This window comes from Brachycentrus maculatus, unplaced genomic scaffold, assembly GCF_059751285.1.
Source record: "Brachycentrus maculatus isolate JH-2025_06_01 unplaced genomic scaffold, ASM5975128v1 h1tg000085l, whole genome shotgun sequence".
NCBI lineage: Eukaryota > Metazoa > Arthropoda > Insecta > Trichoptera > Brachycentridae > Brachycentrus > Brachycentrus maculatus.
Window position 1 is genome coordinate 273593 of NW_028280839.1, and position 23988 is coordinate 297580.

The 23988-nt window shown below is 30.4% G+C and overlaps 1 protein-coding gene across 5 annotated transcripts in view; it reads left to right on the top strand.

Annotated features, from left to right (window-relative positions):
- LOC148310905 (xibalbin-1-like) overlaps positions 1–23988 on the top strand; it is a 124112-nt gene that overhangs the window by 85668 nt on the left and 14456 nt on the right. For all 5 annotated transcript variants that reach the window (XM_088257576.1, XM_088257580.1, XM_088257579.1 and 2 more), the window contains one exon: positions 16257–16323. In XM_088257576.1, the coding sequence (XP_088113702.1) occupies positions 16257–16323 (67 nt within the window). The remainder of the gene's footprint in view (positions 1–16256; positions 16324–23988) is intronic.

Consider the following 23988-nt stretch of genomic DNA (forward strand, 5'->3'; position numbering starts at 1 on the left):
TGTCTATCATTAGATAAAATATTATGAAACAGAGATTTTTCCCATTTTTCTGGATTTTTTTACAGTATTTAAAAAAAGAACACAAGACACATACCGATAATGACGTCATCTTAATTTTTGACCTATCCCCGCTCTCTGATTGGCCGATATGGGTCAAAAGGCAAGTTTCATCGGAATTTTAAATATAATGCTGTTTTTAAGTATTTTTAGCAGGGTTTGCAAGTATATAAATATTTTAAACAATAAAACCCACAATTGGCATTCCGATAGAGCATTTATTTTAAAATGTTATAAAATTGGATCTGGCGGATTTTGAAATTAGGCGACACATCTACAATATATTGCACTTATTTTTGAAACCTGTATAAATGCAATGTTTTGGTTACCTTCCACATGCTGGTACTTCTCGATAGACTTGAAAATATGGATGACTGTGGCGCCACTGAGAAATTTGTGAAGTATTTATTTAGCTGCGTTTGAACGTAGTTGAGATACCTTTTGAATTTTCCCACATATACATATTTTTTAGAAGACAGCTTGAAATTACATTTTTTTTAGATACTTCTTTTTTGACTACTCGATTATTAACAATATTTATTATATTTCGATTATTCAACCTACGGATGAAATGTAAATATTTAAAGTATCCCAACTTAATATGAAACGTCTTTATTTCTTTTAATATGAAAGACGTTACACAAGTGTGTAAAGCGATCGCTTAAGACTTCCATCTTCTTTCACGTAAAAGGAATGATACATGTTTTATATCAACATTTTGAGTGTGTCCAAATACTTATTCAGAAAATCTGGACTATCTCCAATTACAGGAGTTATTTTCATTACTTTTTTGACATCTCATAAAAGATGAAGAAGAATATGGAAGTCTGGGCATTTTCATATCAAGTTGAGACAGACAACTTTAATATTCACATAACATCCGTAAGATGAATAATCTAGTATAAGATATCATGAATAATATTTCATGATATCTTGTATAAGATATCATGAATAATAATTTTTGCCATATTATGGGAGAAATAAAAAAGTAAAATTAATCTAGTATAAGATATGATATAAGATATGTCCACCTCCGTAGTGTAATGTTCAGCACGCTCGGCTACCGTTCTGGAGGTCCCGGGTTCGATTCCCAAGGGAGGTAAAATAAAAATAAGTGATTTTTTCACTGTAATATTTATTCAATATTACCATGGACTGGTACCTGAAGCGGAGGGCTGATCACCTTTCTTTCATGTGTAAACGATCAAGATAACACTGCGTTTATATGACACAGTGCCCTATGCACCATTGGGGTGCGGATAAGGGTTTTATTATTATTATTAGTATAAGTTATCATGAATAACAATTTTGCCATAATATGGGAGAAATAAAAAAGTAATATTTACACTATTTACTATTTTATATAAATATATATATATATATATATATATATATATATATATATATATATATATATATATATATATATATATATATATATATATATATATATATATATATATATATATATATATATATATATTTATATATTTATATATATATATAATATATATATATATATATATATATATATATATATATATATATATATATATATATATATATATATATATATATATATATATATATATATATATATATATGTATTTATAGTACACTATTTGTATTTCTTCAATATTACTTGAAGCGGAGGGCCGATCACCTTTCATTCATGTGTTAATGATCAAGTTAACACTGCGTTTATATGATGCAATGCCCAATGCACCATCGGGTGCGAGTGAGGGTTTGGAGGAAGAAAGTGTCTTATCAATTATTCCACAAAATTGTCAGACATGTTGTTATCTCTTCACGTACTTGAGGAATGATAACATTGACGTAAGTGGGTTTAAAACAACTGATTTTTATGAGGAAAGTTTGCAAATTGAGTTTCAACTTTCTGAAGTAAACGTCGGAACAAATTGAATTTCTCTAACCATTTTCAATCGAGCTTCGTACTTCGTAGTAGTTATAGCTGGAGCAAGACAGCTGTAGTAAACAAGAGTATAATATATTCATAAAACTTTAATATGCATATATATATATATATATATATATATATATATATATATATATATATATATATATATATATATATATATATATATATATATATGTATATATATATATATATATATATATATATATATATATATATATATATATATATATATGTGTTTATGCATATATAAATGTTAATCGGGTGTCAATTAACCAAAACTAAGGCTAGGTTGTCCGCCTCCGTAGTGTAATGGTCAGCACGCTCGGCTACCGTTCTGGAGGTTCCAAGTTCGATTCCCAGTGGGGGGTCAAATAAATATAGGTGATTTTTTTACTGTAATATTTATTTAATATAACCCTGGACTGGTACCTGAAGTGGATGGCTTCATGTGTAAACGATCAAAATAACACTGCGTTTATATGAAGCAGTGCCCTATGCACCATTGGGGTGCGGATAAGGGGTTTGTTTATATTTATTAAGGCTATTAGGCAAAATGTAATGAATAACTTTGTGGAGATAATCCAGATGAAAATACGGTATTACACAAAGTAAACGATGAATGATAAGGAGAGTGTTATATTACCATACCAAAGTTAACCACAATGATTTTAATAAAAGTGTCGGGTTGTGGTCCCGTGCCTAGTGTCGTGGACTCTTGAGTAAGAGTTTCTCGGTTCGAATCCACTCTACCACAATTTGATACCTACATCTAATAATGAGCCGCTTAGGCTCACAGAAATACATAGTATGAATTTTAAGTATTTTTGCAAATAATAAAAACACAAATATTTCTTTTTTAAATAAAAAAAAACCCAAATATAATCCAGATTTGCGAACAAGTGTTTGGAAGCACTCAAAATGTTTTTAATTGCAATATCGAAGTTCATTCCTTCTGATCTAAGTAATGTCTAAAATCAACATTTTAAATTTACACATTCAACCGCACTACACGAGATACAATTTGAATCATGCCAAGTATATTTCACCATTATTATTAAATATTACCATCGTTTCACAAATATATTGTACATTTGCTTACTAATTCTAAGCCCCTTGATATTAATAATAATAAAACAAACATTTAAAATAAATTCCGGCGATGTTTTCAAATTTTCTTTTCCAAACAATTGACTCTACTGTTTTCCTCCCTGCTTTAGCTTTTTATGCGAAGGCTTTTCGGCAAGTCGAGCAGTTTCCCGTACGCTTTATCCGCGTATTTACCAACCAAATGGCGGAACTTAATACCGTGCGAAACCTCTTTTCTACAACCTGTTTACAAAGCCAGTATAAACACCGATAAAGCAAGGCTAGCTCTTCTCACCTCTCACCACGCGTAGGGGCGAATTGGGAAACCGCCATTATTTAAATGTATAAATAATAACGGCCCATACATCGGTAGTGTGATGGCAAAGGGGCATATCTGTCAAATTTTTTATTTAATAAGTTTGTTCCACAAAATGTCTAAAATAGTGTATTCCATAATCTGGCAAAAGGATAACGCTGTAGTTGCAATACGTATTTAGTTTTATTAAGATATGTGTACTTATTTTTTTTTTACAAAAAATTTAATAAAATTAGTTTATAACCACTCACCGAGATTTTTATGTCTCTTCGTCAGGACAATCACTAACACAGCATGCAAACAATACTACCTTTCACCACCATAGCACCATTTACACACTCAAAACTGTGATAAATAAGTAAAAATGACTAACCCCAAAGTAAATGCTTTAAATATTAATAATATTGACAATAAGATATGTGTATTTTTAAATACGTAAAACAAATGAGTTATTTAATTTCACATGTTTGTTTTTGCTCTCCTGTAAAATTTGGTCTAAGACAGATATACCCCTTTGCCTTTACACTTGCGATATTTCGTTCCCATCCTTGTTCCAGACTGTTATTAACGTTAATGGAATGAATTTTCCGCTTTAAATATAAAACTCTACTCTGTTGACTGCTTAATATACCAGTAATTATGAAGGGATATGCATAATAGTAAGTAGTAAAAACAATTTTTTTTTAAAAATACTTATCATTTTTTATTTGTTCGAGAATTGTACAGCTTTACATTTAAAAAAGTATATTATAAAAAAATAGTTACATTAGTAAAAATAAAGCCAATTAAACAATTCCATATTTATGTTACAATAACTATTAAAACATTAAGAGATAAAACAAAATAAAAAAGAGTGTAATTGTGAGGAAGGGAGTAAAAGGGTAAGGGTATGATATAAAAAATAGAATTAGCAGGAAGAAAAAGGAAAGGAGAGGAATTTATGAGAGTGGTTAAAAAGATTTTTTTTCTAGGTATGAAGATTATAAATAAGAATATATTTATAAATATACATACATACACACACATACATATATATACATACATAAACAAATATACATAATCATAAACAATAAATAAAATGATAAATAGAACCACATATATAAATGCACCTTCTCTAATAACTTTTAAGAATCTTCTGAGACATAACTATCTATCATTAGTTTCCTAACTGTCCATCAAACCTCCTCCTCTAATTTTTCCCTCTTCCTCCTTCCCTAAACTCTCTTTTTCCTTTGCCGTCCTCATTATCATCAACTCGTAATTTAAGTTTTTTTCAATATTCAAGTACTATCTACCCTCTGATTGCTAACAGCTATATATCGTATCAAACGTTTTGACCAATATCACTAGTCTGTTTTCTGTTGGTTGGAAGATATGCTTTTTAGCAATAAGCACGCCAATGTACTTATATAAATAACTATAATCAGTGTTATTTGTTTGACATCTCATCAAAGATTAAAAAGAATATGGAAGTCTAGGCATTAACGGGGCTGACGAGCGTCATATGCTGGTTTAAGTGATCACTTTACACACGTGTAACATTCACCGATTCTGCCCATTATTGACAACCACACTACTCAAACTCTTGGAAGTTCTGTATATATGAACCAATTGAGAAACATTGTTATTGAAATAATATGAATAATTAACTCCTATAATTAAAGAAAATTCAGATTTGTGAACAAGTATTTGGACACACTCAAAATGTTGTAAATATAATCAGACTTAAAATATTCGTGCTGCTCTGTAAAACAAAGATACGACACTCAAGTTTATCAAGCCGTTCTCAAAACTGACGTATCGTCGCCATCTTGGTTTTTCTCTATCGCACACTGTTTTATCGACGGAACGTTTAAAAAAATACATTTCCATACATATTATACATAAGAAATTGCTTATTTCTTTATGGATTTATTCCCAGCCGACTCTGACCCCAAGTAAAGACATGAACGAATAATGTTTGGTTAGTAATAAAATTGAAATATTTACAGGCAGCTAATATTATTCGCATTACTTACTGAAGCGAGGGTACGATAAAGACAACATAGTGATTTGTATTATAATTTAATCCTTAACCCTCTTTTATTGGTTTAATATCAGTGCACATTCCCGCTTTAAATAAATCTATGAAAGAAGCCAAAAGTACAAGATAAAGATTAAAATAAAAGATCAAAACGCTTGTATAAGACCACTTTTGAGTTTACTCATGTAAGCACGGCTAGTTTCGAGAACATTTCGCTCACTCCTTTCAACAACGTTATATTTCAAAAAACTTGATTTTTCAGGAGATCGTTTTTTAAGTTTAAAAATAGAATAAAATGTTTTCAAAATAAATATCAAGCCACTTTTTGAACTTTTTACTGTGCAACAGATCTTTTTAGGTTAAACTTGAAGGTTTTTTCTCCATTTGAAAAATATTTAGCTTATTTGAAAAAAATTGTTAAACAATACCGTTTCTTCAAAATGCAAAAACAACACTTTCTGCTTTGTAACGGGTAAATATTAAGTTTAAAATATGCCGCTTTTGCTAGGATATAGTACATTTTTTGGGCATTCCGAAAACATGCACAACTGAAAATTGCCGATTTTTGATATATGACGTTGTTGAAAGGAGTGAGCGATTTGCAGTTCATACAATTGATAGAACAGAACGTGTCTAATTAAAAAAAAGTTATTTGGTTTTTCGTATTATTTGACCCTTATTTGAACCCAATGGTGCATGATCGTCGCGATGTAAAAGTAATCGTTAGTGTCATTAAACCAGGTATGTTGTTAGCATATAAAATATGATTTTCCAAGAAGAAAAAAAACTTTGTGCAGCACTTCTTTGCACACTTGCAGAAAAAAAATTATCCTAGTTCCCATCCCATTCCCTTTTTGCTTATTTTATAAACATCAAAGCACACGTGCTTGCATTTAATATTCCCATGGATTTATACAAAACTCATCTGAAGACAATTACATGATTTCACATTTATTCATATGTACAGACCCTCATACACACATACTTTAAGGTAATATCTATCTATTTTTAATTTAAATTTCACTTGGTAAATACCACTTTTTGATATGTACTTCATATTAATGGCTATCAATCACTTTTATTTAAACAGTGGTATTTACCCAGTGATATTTCTATGAAAAAATATATTGTTCAATAGCCTGCAGCATAGAGAGCGTGAAAACATTTTAACACTTTATATTTGCGGTACATTTTTTTGTACACTGTAGAATACCCGTTCTTTAAATAGTTTTTGAATTTTGAAGACAAAAAAACATATTGATTTTTTAAAAATTAAAATATGTTTTCCTCGATCACTAAATATCTGAAAAGACTTATCAATTTGTCCATTATTCATATGCACCATTGCAAAATTTCCTTTCCTAGAAAAATTGGGTAAACTATTCGCTCCGTGTTGCCCCTACTAGTATTATATTAGTATTTCCATCACTCGGGGGTTGACCAGCAAAAAAACTACTCTACGAGTCCCTTTGAAGTACAGTTTTACTGTAATTAAATTGAAATGTCAGAGTCTCCCCTGCGGCGTAATTAATATCCCCTCCTACAAAAGTTACGCGGAAAAACGACAAATCGTGTGATGATTTAATAAACTCTTACATATGTCATTTATTAACATGATGAAATTTGCCAAAGGAAAGTTAAAAATACGTGATTAAACTGCCTGTGGCATATGTTGCGAAAACTTTGTAAGGTAAATATAAAATATTTACAAATTTATGTAAATATACTAGTTTTGAGAACTACGAACGTTCTAGTTGTGTCTACATAAATAAACTCAAAAATGGTCTTATAGAAGTGTTAAATTTTAAAAATATATAAATAAATAATAATAAAATAATAAAACCCTTATCCGCACCCCAATGGTGCATAGGGCATTGCTTCATATGAACACAGTGTTATCTTGATCGTTTACACACGAAGGAAAGGTGATGAGCCCTCCGCCTCAGGTACCAGTCCAGGGTAATACTGAATAAATATTACAGTGATAAAATCACTTATATTTATTTGACCCCCCTGGGAATGGAACCCGGGACCTCCAGAACGGTAGCCGAGCGTGCTGACCATTACACTAAGGAGGCGGACACATTACACTAAGGGGGTTAATAGAAACTAAAAATAAAATATTTATGTAAATATACTAGTTTTCAGAACTACAAACATTCTCGAAACTAGTTGTGTCTACATAAATAAACTCAAAAGTGGTCTTATAGAAGTGTTAAATTTTAAAAATATATTTTATAAACGAACACTAGGTCAATAAATGAGGCATTCTCTAAAATATTTGATTAATTAATTTAAATTTTTTAGTGTATTAACGATTGAATATGTAATCATAACAAACGTAATAAGTGATTTTTTTGCATCTACAAAGAATAATGAGGTCGAGATACTTACAGGGCTTATGACCAGTCATTGGCTAGTAAATTGATCACTTTACACAGGTTCAACATTCACCATTCTACTCATGGTTGATTAACACATTACATTAGCACAGATTTTTGGAACTCCTATGAATTACCTAACGTCGAAGTGACTCCCAAATCTATCTACGGCTTATGCAACACCGTTTATCATGTCCCTACTCAGGCTTATAACTAGACTTTAATTTCATGTAATTCATAAGTGAAAATTTTAGGCAAAAACACGCGCAATTTTCGGAACTCCTAGAAGTTCTCTATAAACTCTAGAAAAATCTAGATATATGATCAATCTCATGACACAGTACATATAAGTTCACAACAGCCATCTATGTTGGATTAAGAAAGCTTTTATTAGCCCAGATCCTTTTATTTGGGTGTATGCAAGAACAAATATTGGGACACACCCGGAATATTTCATCGTTCTTTATTTTTCATACAAATTTACCCGTCTTTATTTAACTCTACTTTTTGTCAAAAATTTGTGAGGAATTATGTCTTGCAAACGTCTCATTCCTTAGAAGTGCATTTATTAAAAATACATCCAATTATGAATGTATAACATGATTTTTTGGATACGTTTCGCTCACTTCTTTCAACGACGTCTTATATCAAAAACACTTGATTTTTCAGAAGATCGTTTTTAAAGTTTAAAAATATAATAAAATGTATTATAAATAAACATCAAGCCACTTATTGAACTTTTTACTGTGCAACAGATCTTTTTAGGTAAAATCTGAAAAAAATATTCTCCATTTGAAAAATATTTAGTATATTTAAAAAAAATTAACAATACCTTTTCCTCAAAATGCAAAAACAACACTTTCTGCCCTGTAGCGGGTAAATATTCAGTTAAAAATGCGCTGATTTTGCTGGGATATAGTACATTTTCTGGGCATTTTGAAAACATGCACAACTGAAAATTGACGATTTTTGATATATGACGTTGTTCAAAGGAGCCAGCAATTTGTGTGATACGCAAATAGAAAAAGAAGTAGTCGATTCACTTTGTGAGCAGTGTATCTGTAGTTTTCAACAGGGTTGGAGTCGTTGTATGTCTTTGGGTATTGTTGGATATTCCCCTCACCCATTGAATAACGGTAATATATTAACAAGTGGCTGCGTCCACTGTACTTAAGCCGCTTACCGCTTCTTAAGCCTTAATTAAACTTTAATCTGTGGACTTAATGGCTGCCAATGAACTATCAAGATAAGTTTTAATCATATCGTAGTCGTATAGGAGAAAGTGACCAACTAACAAAACGTAAAATGTTCAGTAGGGCCATTCAAGTTACTTTTGTTTGGCAAGAAAATAAACATGAATGCAGTTAGTCATTTTTAACAAGTCAATATATTATACTTACAAAATTAAAATTACTTTGGGATTTTTTCAGGACAATATTAAGCTAGTAAGATATCAAATAGTCAATGACCACATTTTTGTGAAAAATGCACTTGGCCACTTTCTCCTGTATGACTACGATATATCCATACAAGCTGTACCAGCCAGTGCTGGTTGAATGGAAAGGAAAGAGGATATCATTTATTTATCTTTTGATCAAAAGAACTTTGATTATTATTATTGTAAAATGTTGTTTCGGCATTCACTTTGCGGTAAGACATGATGAATATTAAAAGAAAACACCTGTTTTTATCCACTTGAGTAAATAAATAAATAAATATTACTAAAGTGGTAAAAAACAAGTGTTTTCTTTCAAATTTCATGAGTATAAAATATTTTGTCCGCCTCCGTAGTGTAATGGTCAGCAAGTTCTGCTACCGTTCTGGAGGTCCCGGGTTCGATTCCCAGGGGGAGTCAAATAAATATAAGTGATTTATTCACTCTAATATTTATTCAATATTACCTTGGACTGGTACCGGAAGCGGAGGGCTGATCACCTTTCCTTCATGTGTAAACGGTCAAGATAACACTGCGTTTATATGAAGCAATGCCCCATGCACCATAGGGTGCGGATAAGGAAAACTCAGTAAGAGTTTATTTAAACACTTGAGTTAATAAATCAATAAATATAACTCAAGTGGTAAAAAACAAGTGTTTTCTTTAAAATTCCATTATTTTAAAATATCGAAAACTCAGTGAGGGCACATTTTTCATTTAAATACTTAAGTAAATAAATAAAAAATTTATAACTTAATGGTAAAAATAAGAGTTTTCTTTCAAATTTCATTATTGTAAAATATCGAAAACTCAGTAAGGGGACATTTTGATTGTGATGTAATAAATGAATATATTAATTAATTTCGAGAACGTGTTTATTTTTACTTTTATTTTTCCCTCGCGGGTGAGAGTTTATTTTCCGTCTAACAAAAAAGAGTACACGCTTTACCCGAGAGGTCAATTCGCTCAACACATCGACCGATCTATGGAGAAAAGTAATAACTTTAGGCGTAATTAAATGAAAAGGCCTCTTGTAACAAACATGAGTGTGAACTCCTCATTAACACGGTACACACGTTCCATACAATGTAAAAAAATATACATATAAATGAAAATGAAAAAAAGAGTAGGTAAAAATAAAATATGGTGTTTAATAAAATATGGTGTTCAAGAACTTATTCACTATATAAATAAAATATGATAGATATGTTCCCGTGTGTAAAAATTAATTCAGGATAACTTTTTCATTTTTTTTCTCTTATCGGATCTAAAAATTTGTTTTTTCAAAGAAAGTGACTCTTCCTGTGATAAGAACGCTGTTTGCCATGAGAAATGCTTATTTGTTTTTTTTCAACAGATGGCGCTGCCATCACGACAAACAAAACTGTTTTTGTAAATTTCCAACACCTTTTTTTTGTTGTATTGTAAAATTTTATGATTTTAACAATTTTCCAAGCAACGTGATACCAATCTTCAATTTTGAATATTTGTTAAATATTGTTTACATAAATATTTATTAAAGAAAAAGTTAATCAGTGTATATCAAAAAGTATTACATGCTTTCAACAATAAAGTTTAATTTACTTAATGTTTAAAAATATACCTCAAAACTAATTAAATTGCGACACTATCGTGAAAGATTCAATTCCACTTTAATTGAAATTTTATTCGATGTCAACTACGTAGACATTTCACCTAAAAGAACCTACTGCAAAAAGTCACCTAACACTGTAGTAAATCAAGAGGCTGAAAAACTGAAAGGTGGAAAAACTTAATGTGAAAAACTGAAAGGAACCCACGATTTTTTTTAAATACATTTTTTTAAACATTTATTTGTTAAATATAAATTAACATATAAATACATATATGTATATACGTTCATTTACAAATTCATGAACATAATTAACATGTTTTTTGAGACCTACCAAGCCACCTTATATGTCTTGTCCGTGGAGTTCTTTTAACATACGTTTTTTTCATTTTTTTATCTATTTTAACATAATTAATATATCGTAGTCATACAGGAGAAAATAACCAACTAACAAAACGTAAAATGTTTAGGAGGACCATTTAAGTCACTTTTGCTTGGCAAGAAAATAAACACCAATGCAGTTATTTACAACATTTTGAGTGTGTCCAAATTGTTCACCAAATCTGGATTATCTCCAATTACAGGGGTTATTTTCAAATTAATTTGTAACATATCATCAAAGATGAAGAAGAATATGGAATACGTGTGTAAAGTGATCACTTAAACCAGCCTATGACGGTCGTCAGCCCCGAAAATGCCCAGACTTCCATATTCTTCTTCATCTTTGATGAGATGTTACAAAATAATATGAAAATAACTCCTGTAATTCGAGATAATCCAGATTTTGTGAACAAGTATTTAGACACACTCAAAATGTTGTAAGTCAATATATTATACTTCCAAGTTAAAAATCCTTTGGGATTCTTTCAGGGCAATATTAAGCTAGTAAGATATCAAATAGTCAATAATCTCGTTTTTTTTTTAAATATGCACTTGGTCACTTTCTCTTGTATGACTACGATATACACACATAAAAGAAAAAGAAAAAAAAATGCAACTCTCATCGTGTTAATTCTTGATCATTTACCCATTCCATTATTTTGCCTTTGGTTCATATTTTAGTTTGAAATCTTACCTGCGTCGGCAACAAATTTAAAATACTCAAATATATTTTGAAATGTTCTACTCCCATATATATTGTTTACTCTTGGGACCATCAACCCTTCGTTGTAATTTTGTCTTGTAAAATCACTAATATTTATTTTCACTCCACCCCCCCCTGGGAATCGAACCTAGGACCTCCAGCACGGTAGCTAAACACGCTAACCATTACACCACGGTGGCGAACATAAACCCTCACATTATTATTTCAAAGCTCTAAATCTAATATTTCGTTCAGAGATTTCATGGGAAATTCCACATTTATTCAACCCTTATAAACATTTTACGTTTGCAGAGTTTATGTAAATTTGATTAATGTTAAGCTGAGCGAGGGTTAATTCGGTGTTGAAAGATGAAATCTTTTGAAGAATCTTGCGGTCAAATAGAGTCCATGAATATGTTAAGTTAAATAAGGAAAATACCTACGTTATTTAAACTACGTTCCTGGTATAGGGTTACCCAAAATGTTTGTTTTCCCCTTATTAATAATAAATAATAATAAAACCCTTATCCGCACCCCAATGATGCATAGGGCACTGCGTCATATAACGCAGTGTTATTTTGATATTTTTACACATGAAGGAAAGGTGATCAGCCCTCCGCTTCAGGTACCAGTCCAGGGTAGTATTGAATAAATATTACAGTGAAGAAATTACTTATATTCATTTGACCCCCCCTGGGAATCGAACCCGGGACCTCCAGAATGGTAACCGAGCGTGCTGACCATTACACTACGGAGGCAGACAAATATTAATAGTAATTAATAGTAATTCATAATAATAATCCCTTATTAATAGAAATTGTTATTTTTGTATTTATGAGACTTGGAAAATCTTCAGGTGTATAAAGTTAATATGCACGTATTCCTGTAAAATCTATCAAAACATTGACGCGTAGTCCGAAGAAAGTTTATACAAGAAAAAAAAAACAAAGCGTCATGAGATTTATGATGTATGTATGAGTTCTAAAAACATGAGTATTAGGGTTGTCAATCATGGGTAGAATGGTGAATATTGAACTTGTATAAAGTGATCACTTAACCATCCTTTGATAGATCATAAGCCCTAATACCCAGACTTTTGTATTCTTTGAGATCTATGTTGAGACGTCGAAAATGTAAATGTGAGATAATTGATTTTGAAAATAGTATGATTGTTTGTTGCATGAAATAGAGCTGTGAAATTTTCTGCACGGAAACTTCTTTAAATAAGTATCTTTATTTTTGATATTAGGATGGCAAAAGTACGTACATTACATAAATGAACATCATAAATGTGTATAAATGTCCATTTTCAATAATTTACTTTTTTGCATTTTTTTTCATTGTTAACATTCGTGCTATTTTAATGTTGAAACCCCTAATTTCTATTTCCTGAATTTACCGTGGATTAAATTCTCGATTCAATTTACCGTACACACAACCTTATTTTGCATAACGGACATTCTTAAAGGCTTTCAACTCTTTAGGGTGAGTCTGGGTTATATTGTATAATAAATATAATAAAATATTTTTAACTTAAAACTTTGTCAACTGGACATTCGTTGCTGACTTTATAGTTTATTCGTTTTTAGATATATTTTGTCAAATATTATTTTAGGAGCTTGAAATATTTAAACGACATTATGCATACATTTTTACGTTAATACATAATAATAGTCATGATTACTTTATTACTTTTGAATATATATGTATGTTTATTTATATATTTATATATGTATATATATATATATATATATATATATATATATATATATATATATATATATATATATATATATATATATATAAATATATTTATATATATATATACACATATATGTATATTCTCTTTTTTTTTTTAATCATTTAAAGGAACGTCTGGTCACGGGCTATGCTTAGTGAGGCGTTCATCAAAAAAATTATATTATAGTATTATATAAAGTATTGAAAAACAAATCCCTAAAGAAGAGAAGACAAGGAATTTTTCAAACCGGTCGGTAAATAGTACAGAAATAAAAGTTGTGTCAAAAACAATGTTTTCTATTATACCATTATGTTTTGTATTATTAGTTACCGAAAAGTGTTAATTCAAATGCAAAAATGTCTGACTACACATTTGATGTTACGTGTCCGACTACAAAAGTGTCTGACTACACTTTTGATATTACGAACGTACGTTCGTTCACCCTGTATAAATGTGGTTACGTGCGTATCCATGGGGGAATTCCCATTTCTAACTAATCTGCAGTTGTATCCTCCGAGATTACATTCTGGAATTGAATTCTGAAATTTCTCTTGCTTAGAATGCCATAAACTGAGCGGAAACTCGGATTCAATACCGTTATTTATATAATCCGCCTCCAAGATAAACTCTTGACCATGTGAGTATAAACATATGTTATGTGCACATATCGCTCACTCCTTTCAACAACGTTATATCGCTCATTTCTTTCAAGAACGTCAAAAATAAAAAAAAACTTTATTTTTCAGAAGAACGTTTTAAAAAATTAAAAATATAATACAATATATTGCAAATAATTATTAAGCCACTTATTGAATTTTTTACTGAGTAACAGATCTTTTAGGTAAAACCTGAAGGTTTTTTCTTCATTTGAAAAATATTTAGTGCATTCAAAAAATAATTAAACAATACCTTTTCTTCAAAATGCAAAAACAGCACTTTCTCCCCTGTTCGGGTAAATATTAAATTAAAAATATGCCGCTTTTGCTGGGATATAGTACAACTGAAAATTAAATTTTTTTGATTTATGACGTTCTTGAAAGGAGTGAGCGATATATCTAAAATCGACAATTTTCAGTTGTGCATGTTTTCAGAATGCCCAGAAAATGTACACACCTTTTTAGCATCGAAACCAATTCTAGTATCAAAATCATTTCACCTTCGTTTCCACGTTTAAAACTTTTTCGTTGACATTTCAAATCTGTTCCGATTTGGAAATTTTGCAATAATCGAACCCATTGACCCGACCAATAACGCTTCGCCGGTCGTGTAGAAAATGGCCAATCTTGTCATCGACGGAAAACAAAATAAACGAGGAAACCGGATCGAAAATACCAACCTTAGTTTTGGAAAACATCATTTTGAATATTAATACAAGCCAGGGGAGGGGGTGGTGTTTCGCAGTTAAGTGTATAAATTTAAAATATAGATTGTAGATATCACTTCGATCAAAAGAAATGCACATCAATTTTGAAAAATAAAAGCCACATATCAATTTTACTCGAAAATGTTAGTAAGATAGTAGACTGAATGCAGTCGAAATGCGATCTCTCAGACAATTTACGACAAAATGGTCCATGGTAATGTTCAAATGGTGAAATAAGGAAATAATGGAAGGTAATAAGCATTTTCGATGAAATTTAGAAAGGTGTGTTGAGATGGTTTGGACACGTGGAACGAATGAGTGAAGAAAGAACTACAAAACAAATTAAAGAGACGAATTTAATTGGAGAAAGAATGCAAAAGAAATTACGATTTTAATTTGTGATACGGATGTTGTTAGAAATAGGAGCTCTATGATTCATCTAAATACATGTATGATTCATGAATCATGTTTTGTATTTTAAAAGCATTTGTTAACTTTGTTGTGTGGTAATAAAACACTCCTCTTGTTATTCCTCCAATTTGTGTAATACCACTTTTAAGTAATTTAAATTGGTATTGCACAAAGTGAATGATCAATGATAAAGATAGATCAATAATACTAATTATTCAACAATTAATGATACTAATTATTCAACAAAAAATTAATTAATGTCAGAATTAAATAACATCTTATCACTAAAGCAAATGTTCTTTTTATATTGGTGCCTTAATGATAATAATTTTTCTGAATTTGCTAATCACCTTATATCTGAAAACCATCATTTTCATGAATCAACGGGTATAGAAATTTTACATGTAAATACAACCGGTCTTTTTTTAGATAATCTAGAAAAATTAAAAATAAGCAGAGCAATCAATAGAAATTTGTATAAGACCCATAACTAATAACCTTACTAACTAAATTTAACTTCGAGTCCACTTTTAAAAATATTCCCATTGTGATTCTTTTGTCTTCTTACTCTCTTACAAAATTTCAATTTTTGTACGAATTTCAAACCGTAATAATTTTGTTTTAATGACCGTAATAATTTTATTTGAATGACCTGATGATGTTATGATTATTCTGAAGCCTGTAGTCACGAAAAAGTGTTTATAAAAGAGGTATTACACAAAGAGAACGATCAATGACAATACAAGATCAATGATGCTGATTATTCAGCCTTTAGATGATATGTATGTTTGCTGAATTTCAACTGAAAATTTTTTTTCGTTCGTTTCAGACGAAGTGGTGGATCCGGACGACTACTCGGAGAACGCCATAGAGCAGCTGTTACAGAACGCACAGAAGTAAGTTTCTCATTTCCGTCTTACAGCTACTCATTAGTGTACCCACCCCCAATCCACTCAATTATTTTACCAATCAATATTCAATATCATTCATGAACGGTTTCACGGATGTCAATCATCCAAATATTTATATGGTTTCACTTAATTAACAATATTATTCGACTCCATAGTGTAGTGGATATTTATATATATATATATATATATATATATATATATATATATATATATATATATATATATATATATATATATATATATATATATATATATGTATATATATAAATATATATATATATATATATATATATATATATATATATATATATATATATATATATATATATATATATATATATGTATATATATATATATATACATATGTGTGTGTGTGTGTGTCCATCATCATAGTGTAGGTAAAAGCACATTTGATTACCATGCTGGCTGGTCTCGGGTTCGATTCCCAGGGGGGGGGTAAAATAAATAAATAAATAAATATATGTAGTTGCTTTTTCCGTTAAATGAAATACAGTTGCACCAAAAAATGTCAGTTTAAACAGTTCAAAACATAAATCCAACCCATTATTTGTTATTTTATTGAATAAAATGCAATTCCACCAAGAAATGTCAGAACAAAACTTTAATGCATTGCATTGATTTGTTACTTTATTAAATAAAATGCAATTCCAACAAGAAATGTCAGTTCAAAGCTTAAATCTAATATATTGATTTGTTACTTTATTGAATAAATTGCAATTCCACCAAGAAATGTTATTACAAAACTTAAATCTATTGCATTGATTCGTTACTTTATTAAATAATATGCAATTCCACCAAGAAACGTCAGTTCAAAGCTTAAATCTAATATATTGACTTGTTACATTATTGAATAAAATGCAATTCCACCAAGAAATGTCAGTACAAAACTGAAATCTATTGAATTTTTTGATTAATTTTTAATATAATGAAAACGCGTCATTCATCTTCGATCTGACATAATGTCCATTTTGTTAAATCTTTATTATTCTTAATGTTTTTTTTCTTAAATATTTTAAGTAATTTACTTTATCCATTGTCTTATTCATCTTAACCCATCACCTTTTCAATTATCTTTCGAAATCTAATCCCAAAATTCTGATTAATTAAAATGATACCAAACCGTTCTAGCGTTTGCCCGATTTCTTCATCAAATACTTTTTTAAATAACCTGTCTAAAAGTTTTTTGATTTCGGAAAGCATTGTTGATGCTTTCCTAAATCAAAAACTGGAGAAAGTTTCTGAAATTTAAAGCCGTGATGATATTCCGAGTATTTGTTTTGAACCATCCTGAAGGCGCTTGTCACGCAACTTTTTTCAATGGACATCTCTGGACTTCGAACTTTCTCAACTTTAGAATAATAAATGGAAATTTTTCTTTCAAATGGAAACTTATATTATTTTTTGACATCTCATCAAAGATGAAGAAGAATATGGAAGTCTGGGCATTAACAGGGCTGACGACCGTCATAGGCTGGTTTAAGTGATCACTTTACACACGTGTAACATTCACCAATTCTACCCATTATTGACAACCACACTACTCAAATTCTTGGAAATTCTATATATATATATGAACCAATTTAGAAACCTTGTTCTTGAATTACTAGAACTTCACTAGAGACATCTATTGGTGAGATGTAAAGATGTATCTCACCAATAGATGTAAAGATGTATCTCACCAATAGATGTCTCTAGTGAAGTTCTAGTGATTCAAGAACAAGGTTTCTAAATTGGTTCATATATATATAGAACTTCCAAGAATTTGAGTAGTGTGGTTGTCAATAATGGGTAGAATTGGTGAATGTTACACGTGTGTAAAGTGATCACTTAAACCAGCCTATGACGGTCGTCAGCCCCGTTAATGCCCAGACTTCCATATTCTTCTTCATCTTTGATGAGATGTCAAAAAAATAATATGAAAATAACTCCTGTAATTGGAGATAATCCCGATTTTGTGAACAAGTATTTGGACACACTCAAAATTTAGAATAATAAATGGAAATTTTTCTTTCAAATGGAAACTTATATTATTTGATTGCCAGTCACTAGGTGTTCATATTTACTTGATGCTACTACAGTAACGAATTTAGTTTGAGTGATTGCAAGTATAACAGAATGTGTCCGCCTCCACAGTGTAGTTAGCGCGCTAGGCTACCATGCTGGAGATCCCGGGTTCAATTCCTAAGAGGTTCAAAATGCATATAAGTGATTTTCCAGTCTAATATTTATTTAATATGACCCTGGACTGATACACGAAGCGCAACGTTGATCACGTCTCCTTCGTGTATTTAATGATCAAGATAACACTGCTTCTATACGATGTAGTGCCCTATGCACCATTAGGTGTGGATAAGTGGCTAGAAGATGCATAAAAGAATTTTCTTTGAGATTTCAACATAGATGAATGGTAAGGAGAGTGTTATAGTTGAAGTCTTCATTAATTTACAACATTTTGAGTGTGTCCAAATACTTGTTCACAAAATCTGGATTAACTCCAACTACAGGAGTTATTTTCATATTACTTTTTATCTGGTCAAATTATAAGGTTAAATAATAAAAATGAAAATGGTATTTTCTGGCGTGTCTCATGTGTGTGATTATAATCCAGGATTCGGACCTCACAAACTAATATAAGAGTTTCTGCTCAGTAAAAAGCTTCTTTACATCTCACCAATAGATGTCTCTAGTGAAGTTCTAGTCATTCAAAAATAAGGTTTCTAAATTGGTTCATATATATAGAACTTCCAAGAATTTGAGTAGTGTGGTTGTCAATAATGGGTAGAATTGGTGAATGTTACTCGTGTGTAACATGATCACTTAAACCAGCCTATGACGGTCGTCAGCCCCGTAAAAGCCCAGACTTCCATATTCTTCTTAATCTTTGATGAGATGAAAAAAAAAAATAGTAATATCTTCATTAATTGATTCGGCAGTCACTTTGTAATAATATCATTCCATTTTTAATTTAAGTATAACTTGGTAAACACATTTTTTTCTGAAAATCTATTGTAACACGTGTTTCGATGTATTCCGCGTCATTTTCAAACATCGTATGTAAAGAAGATGCATAGGTCTAAATTTTATATTTGTGTCCTTGAGACGTTGAAGGATGGAGAGGAGTTAGGAGCTGTTTCATATTTTATTTATATATCTATCAATTCTGATACAGTGGGAATAAAGATAATAGGGGGAAATTTTAGTCTTTATCATATTGTTAATTATGGATTTAAACTTATTTATACATTATGAATTTCTATTGTTTTAAAATATTGCAGTTTATGACTTTTCGTATTAAATTTTTATAGGATTTCTACGTTATTGTTGTTAAATGCTGTTATACCATATGTTGTTTAAGTTAAGTTAATTTTATTTGAGATATAATATATAAGTGGTATTTTTTAATTTAATTTTTCCCCATATTAAAAGCATTAGTTACATAAAGCTGCCTATTTTCCTTACAAAGAAAATTATACAATAAAAATGAAAATTATTGGTTAATGATCGCTAGATTTTTCAGGCATTTTCGCAAACGAGGTTATTAAATTTCAGAAGTAAATATACTAGCTTTCTTGTAAAAATATTTACTGATTGTAATGAAATAGAGCCTCCTCGCCACCCCTGTGCGTACTATACCAGTGACTTCCGATTGAATTCCTACATATCAACAATAAAAAACGTGTTTGCACGCCGAAATTAAAACGAGAAAATAAATATACACCCTTTTCATGACGCAATCATATAATTCGTTTTGCGTAACTCCGAAGTGACCCTAGGCGGATTTTTAAATTGATTATTTATTTGTTTTTTTTTTATTATAAGGAATTGATTCGACGTTTAATTAATCACAAGCTTATTCATAGCTCTTAAAAAGACTTACCGCAGCAAAAAAAAGGGTACGGCAGCAAATGTTATAAATTTTTAATAACTTTTTTAAATGATTTTACGTTTTTTTTCGCCCTAGTAAAGGTAAATTGTCCAAAAATTATGTCAAATGTAAGCTAACTTGACAAATGGTTTTCATAATATCATTCTAAGTAGGTACTAAGTTATGAAAAAAATCATTTAATCAATCATTTTGAGTATGATTTTAGGAGAATGTACATTCTCCCTACAATATACATGTACATCTGTAAATGTACATATTCGTATTTCTATTTCAAATCGATTCCATGCTGAGTTTTGAAATATTACATGGTATGTTGAATAAACATTTTAAATAAGATCGTGAATAGAAAGAGATGGAAAAAGAGAGTTACCCAACTTTCAAAGATACGGTGGAATTTTTTCACGATAATCATCAGTCCATACATAAGAATCCATACATAATAAGTCCATACGCTTGAAATTAAACACTTAATAAGGTATTTAATTAAACGAATCCTGAACATTATTCACCTCAGTTTTAAATCAAAATACTGATATTCTAGCCACGGATTACATCGAAAAGTAATATTAATCTGTGAGCCTATTTCTCTGAGGTATTGAAATTCCTTTAGTTTTTCAACGACATGTGACATAATTACTGTCTCATTGAGCTCTAAAGGATTTGATATACTGAAATATATTAATTACGATATGAGAAAAGCCGACGGATCGAGAGACCGTTGGATTTCCTGGTCTAATTTGTCGCATCCGGCATATCTAGCGCGGGCCTCTTAGGGTCGCATAGCCTTTGAACACCCTTTCGGTCATTAGAAAAAAAGTGGAAATATCTCGTTTATTTTTATTTTTAAATGAATAAGAGCATAACAAATTATCTAAAGAAATAACAGTATACTGAAGGTAAAATTAAGTAAAATTGAATTTATTTAAATATAAACATACGTACATATGTATACATACAAAATAGATGTGAAAAAATTATTATTGATCGTAATATTACAAAAAAAATTAAAACTGGACGTTATAAATTATTCAAACAAAATAGAAGCGTCTTCCTCAAATTAAAAATAAAATATAAAAACCTAAAAACAAATTATACCCGCCGATTGTCACGACTTTCGCCGATTGTTACGACGTTCGGCGGGTATGTATGAGGAGATGCATGAACGTGGAAGAGGCGAAGAATGTTTGCAAAGACAGAGTGGTGTGGCGTTCTATTCTCTCTGCCTTCTTCTACGGGGAAGCGGCGTGATGGTAAGTTAGTTATTTAGTTAAAAACAAATTATGAAAAATCAACGTAGCATACCAAATATGGCATAAAAGCTTTTTTTAAATATTTTTGATATATGTACATAATTTAAAAACCATAACACAAAGTTATAAAAATAATAATTTACTAAGAATTTATCCATTAAACCATTTTCCATTAATATGGATTAATGAGGCTTTTTACAGTCACAAGACATGACTCAACCCGGGGTATTTCTTTCTAGAAAGAAATGGATTTTCCAGTAATTTCTGTTGTTGTTTTGTTCTCTGGAGCGACCTCGCTCTGATGTGGGTGTATTTGGTGACATCACTCGGCCACGAGCTAGACGTGACATCTTTGGGTAAATTTAATTACGTCTGCAAAGAGCGACGACACTTTAAAGGAAATGTACGTTCTGACAGATAAAGAAAATAATCAAGTCACGAAGCCTCTCAATTGTTGTTAGATTTCAAATGAATTGTATTTATCTTGCTTGCTCGTAGGAAAAAAACACGTGAATAAAAAGTGACTAGCAAACTTACGTTATGCTTGTAGGTTATACCTTAAAACGTCCAACCTAACCAAACCAAATACTTATATTTTTAATGAAAGCTAACCTAACCTAACCAAATACTAACATATGTATACCAAGCTTCTAAAAAATGTGTTCTTTAATTCTTAAATAATTACTTTTCCACTAAAAATTCCTTCTTCTTCTTTATCTTCATTAAAAGATACTAATTTCAGCTTAACCTTTTTCTATTTTTTTAATACCTTCTTTAAAACTTACGACAGTGCACGGACGAGAAAAGATGATATCACCCCTAAATATATCACACCTGAAAAATGCTGAAAACCACTTTTTAAATATATAAAAGTCAACAAGGGGAAGAAATGTACTAAAATATATACAATGGGTTAAAAATAATCTACATCTTTGAATAGAATTTCCGAAATAACTCACACATTAAATTTCAGCACGGAGGAAACTCGAGTTGCGTGCTTTACTCGTTCTGTAAAACAATTCGTAACCCGAAACTAAGCTTCTTTTAACAATCAATGTAAAATGATTCTCAGTTGATGGCGCTTAGTGATAGAAATCTTTTTCGAAACAATGAATAATTTTGGAGTAGTGAAAAGCGAACACATAATTTAAGTAAATTGTGTTTTTAATAGAATACAGGAAATACGAAATCCTGAGAAATCTGAACAAGATTTTGAAGAAAAGCATTTGTAGGAAAACATTTAAATATCATGATAAGACTGAAAAAACACATTTATTCTTACATATAATAATTATATAGAACCAAATTTTGTTTAAAAAATATTGATAAGTCAATAAATTAAACAGTATTGTACTTGTATTGCTACTCAAGTACTGTAATAATATTTTCACATGTGAAAAGTTAATTAAATTAAAAATTAAAATGTAAAGAAATATAAAATGTGTGTACACGTAACAGCATAACTGTAGTTTAAAGTACTATGTATGAACTGTACTTCAAATTTATCAGTTAATCCAAACTTTTCTATATTCGAACATGTCACAGCCCCGTGAATAAGTTCGTATTTCCGGGGTTATTATCCAAAATTATCATTTACATCGTAACTCGAAATTCTGTTCTCAAACAAAAACCTTGTTCTGTTCGAATTTTCTTTCGTAACTGAGCGTTCGTAAACCGAGGTTCTACTTTATTTTAAATTGATAATGTCACCGGGCAATAATCCTCTTGAAAGTCTTTGATCCTCACTTTAAACCCCCCTGCATCTATGGTCCCGACTTGAGGACAGTGACGTCAGGTTCTGTGACGTATCATGATTGAATCTGGCCCTAACGGGAGCCTTATCTCTATCAGAGATCGGGAATAATCGGTTTAAGAAAACGTGATCAATCTGCGCCATAGATTGAGTGTTATAACGTCACGAACTACGTAGCAGCTTAAGTTTATCGAGAGCTTTAAACTGATTATTAGGATTGCAAACATTTTATCTCGGGAACTTTGGTAAACGAATTTAATCAACATTTTACTACCCTTGTGTGTGCTTGTATATATATATATATATATATATATATATATATATATATATATATATATATATATATATATATATATATATACATATATATATATATATATATATATATATATATATATATATATATATATATATATATATATGTATATATATATATATATATATATATATAAAAACATGTGTGTGTGTGTACACACACACACGCACACACAACACATTTGGACATGTGGAACGAATAAGTAAGGGAAGAATAGTAAGACAAAGACGAGAGGTTAATATAAATGGATATAGAAACAGTGGTAGTCCGAGGAAATCTTGAGATAATCAAGTTTTGCAAATACTTGAAAGTTATCAGGTTTGGACAGGTGCCGTGGCGTAGTTGGGTAGACGCTCGGTTGCGAAACTGGCATCGCGGGTTCGATTCCCGCCAGATGCAAAATAAATTCAAGAAAAAATTGTTT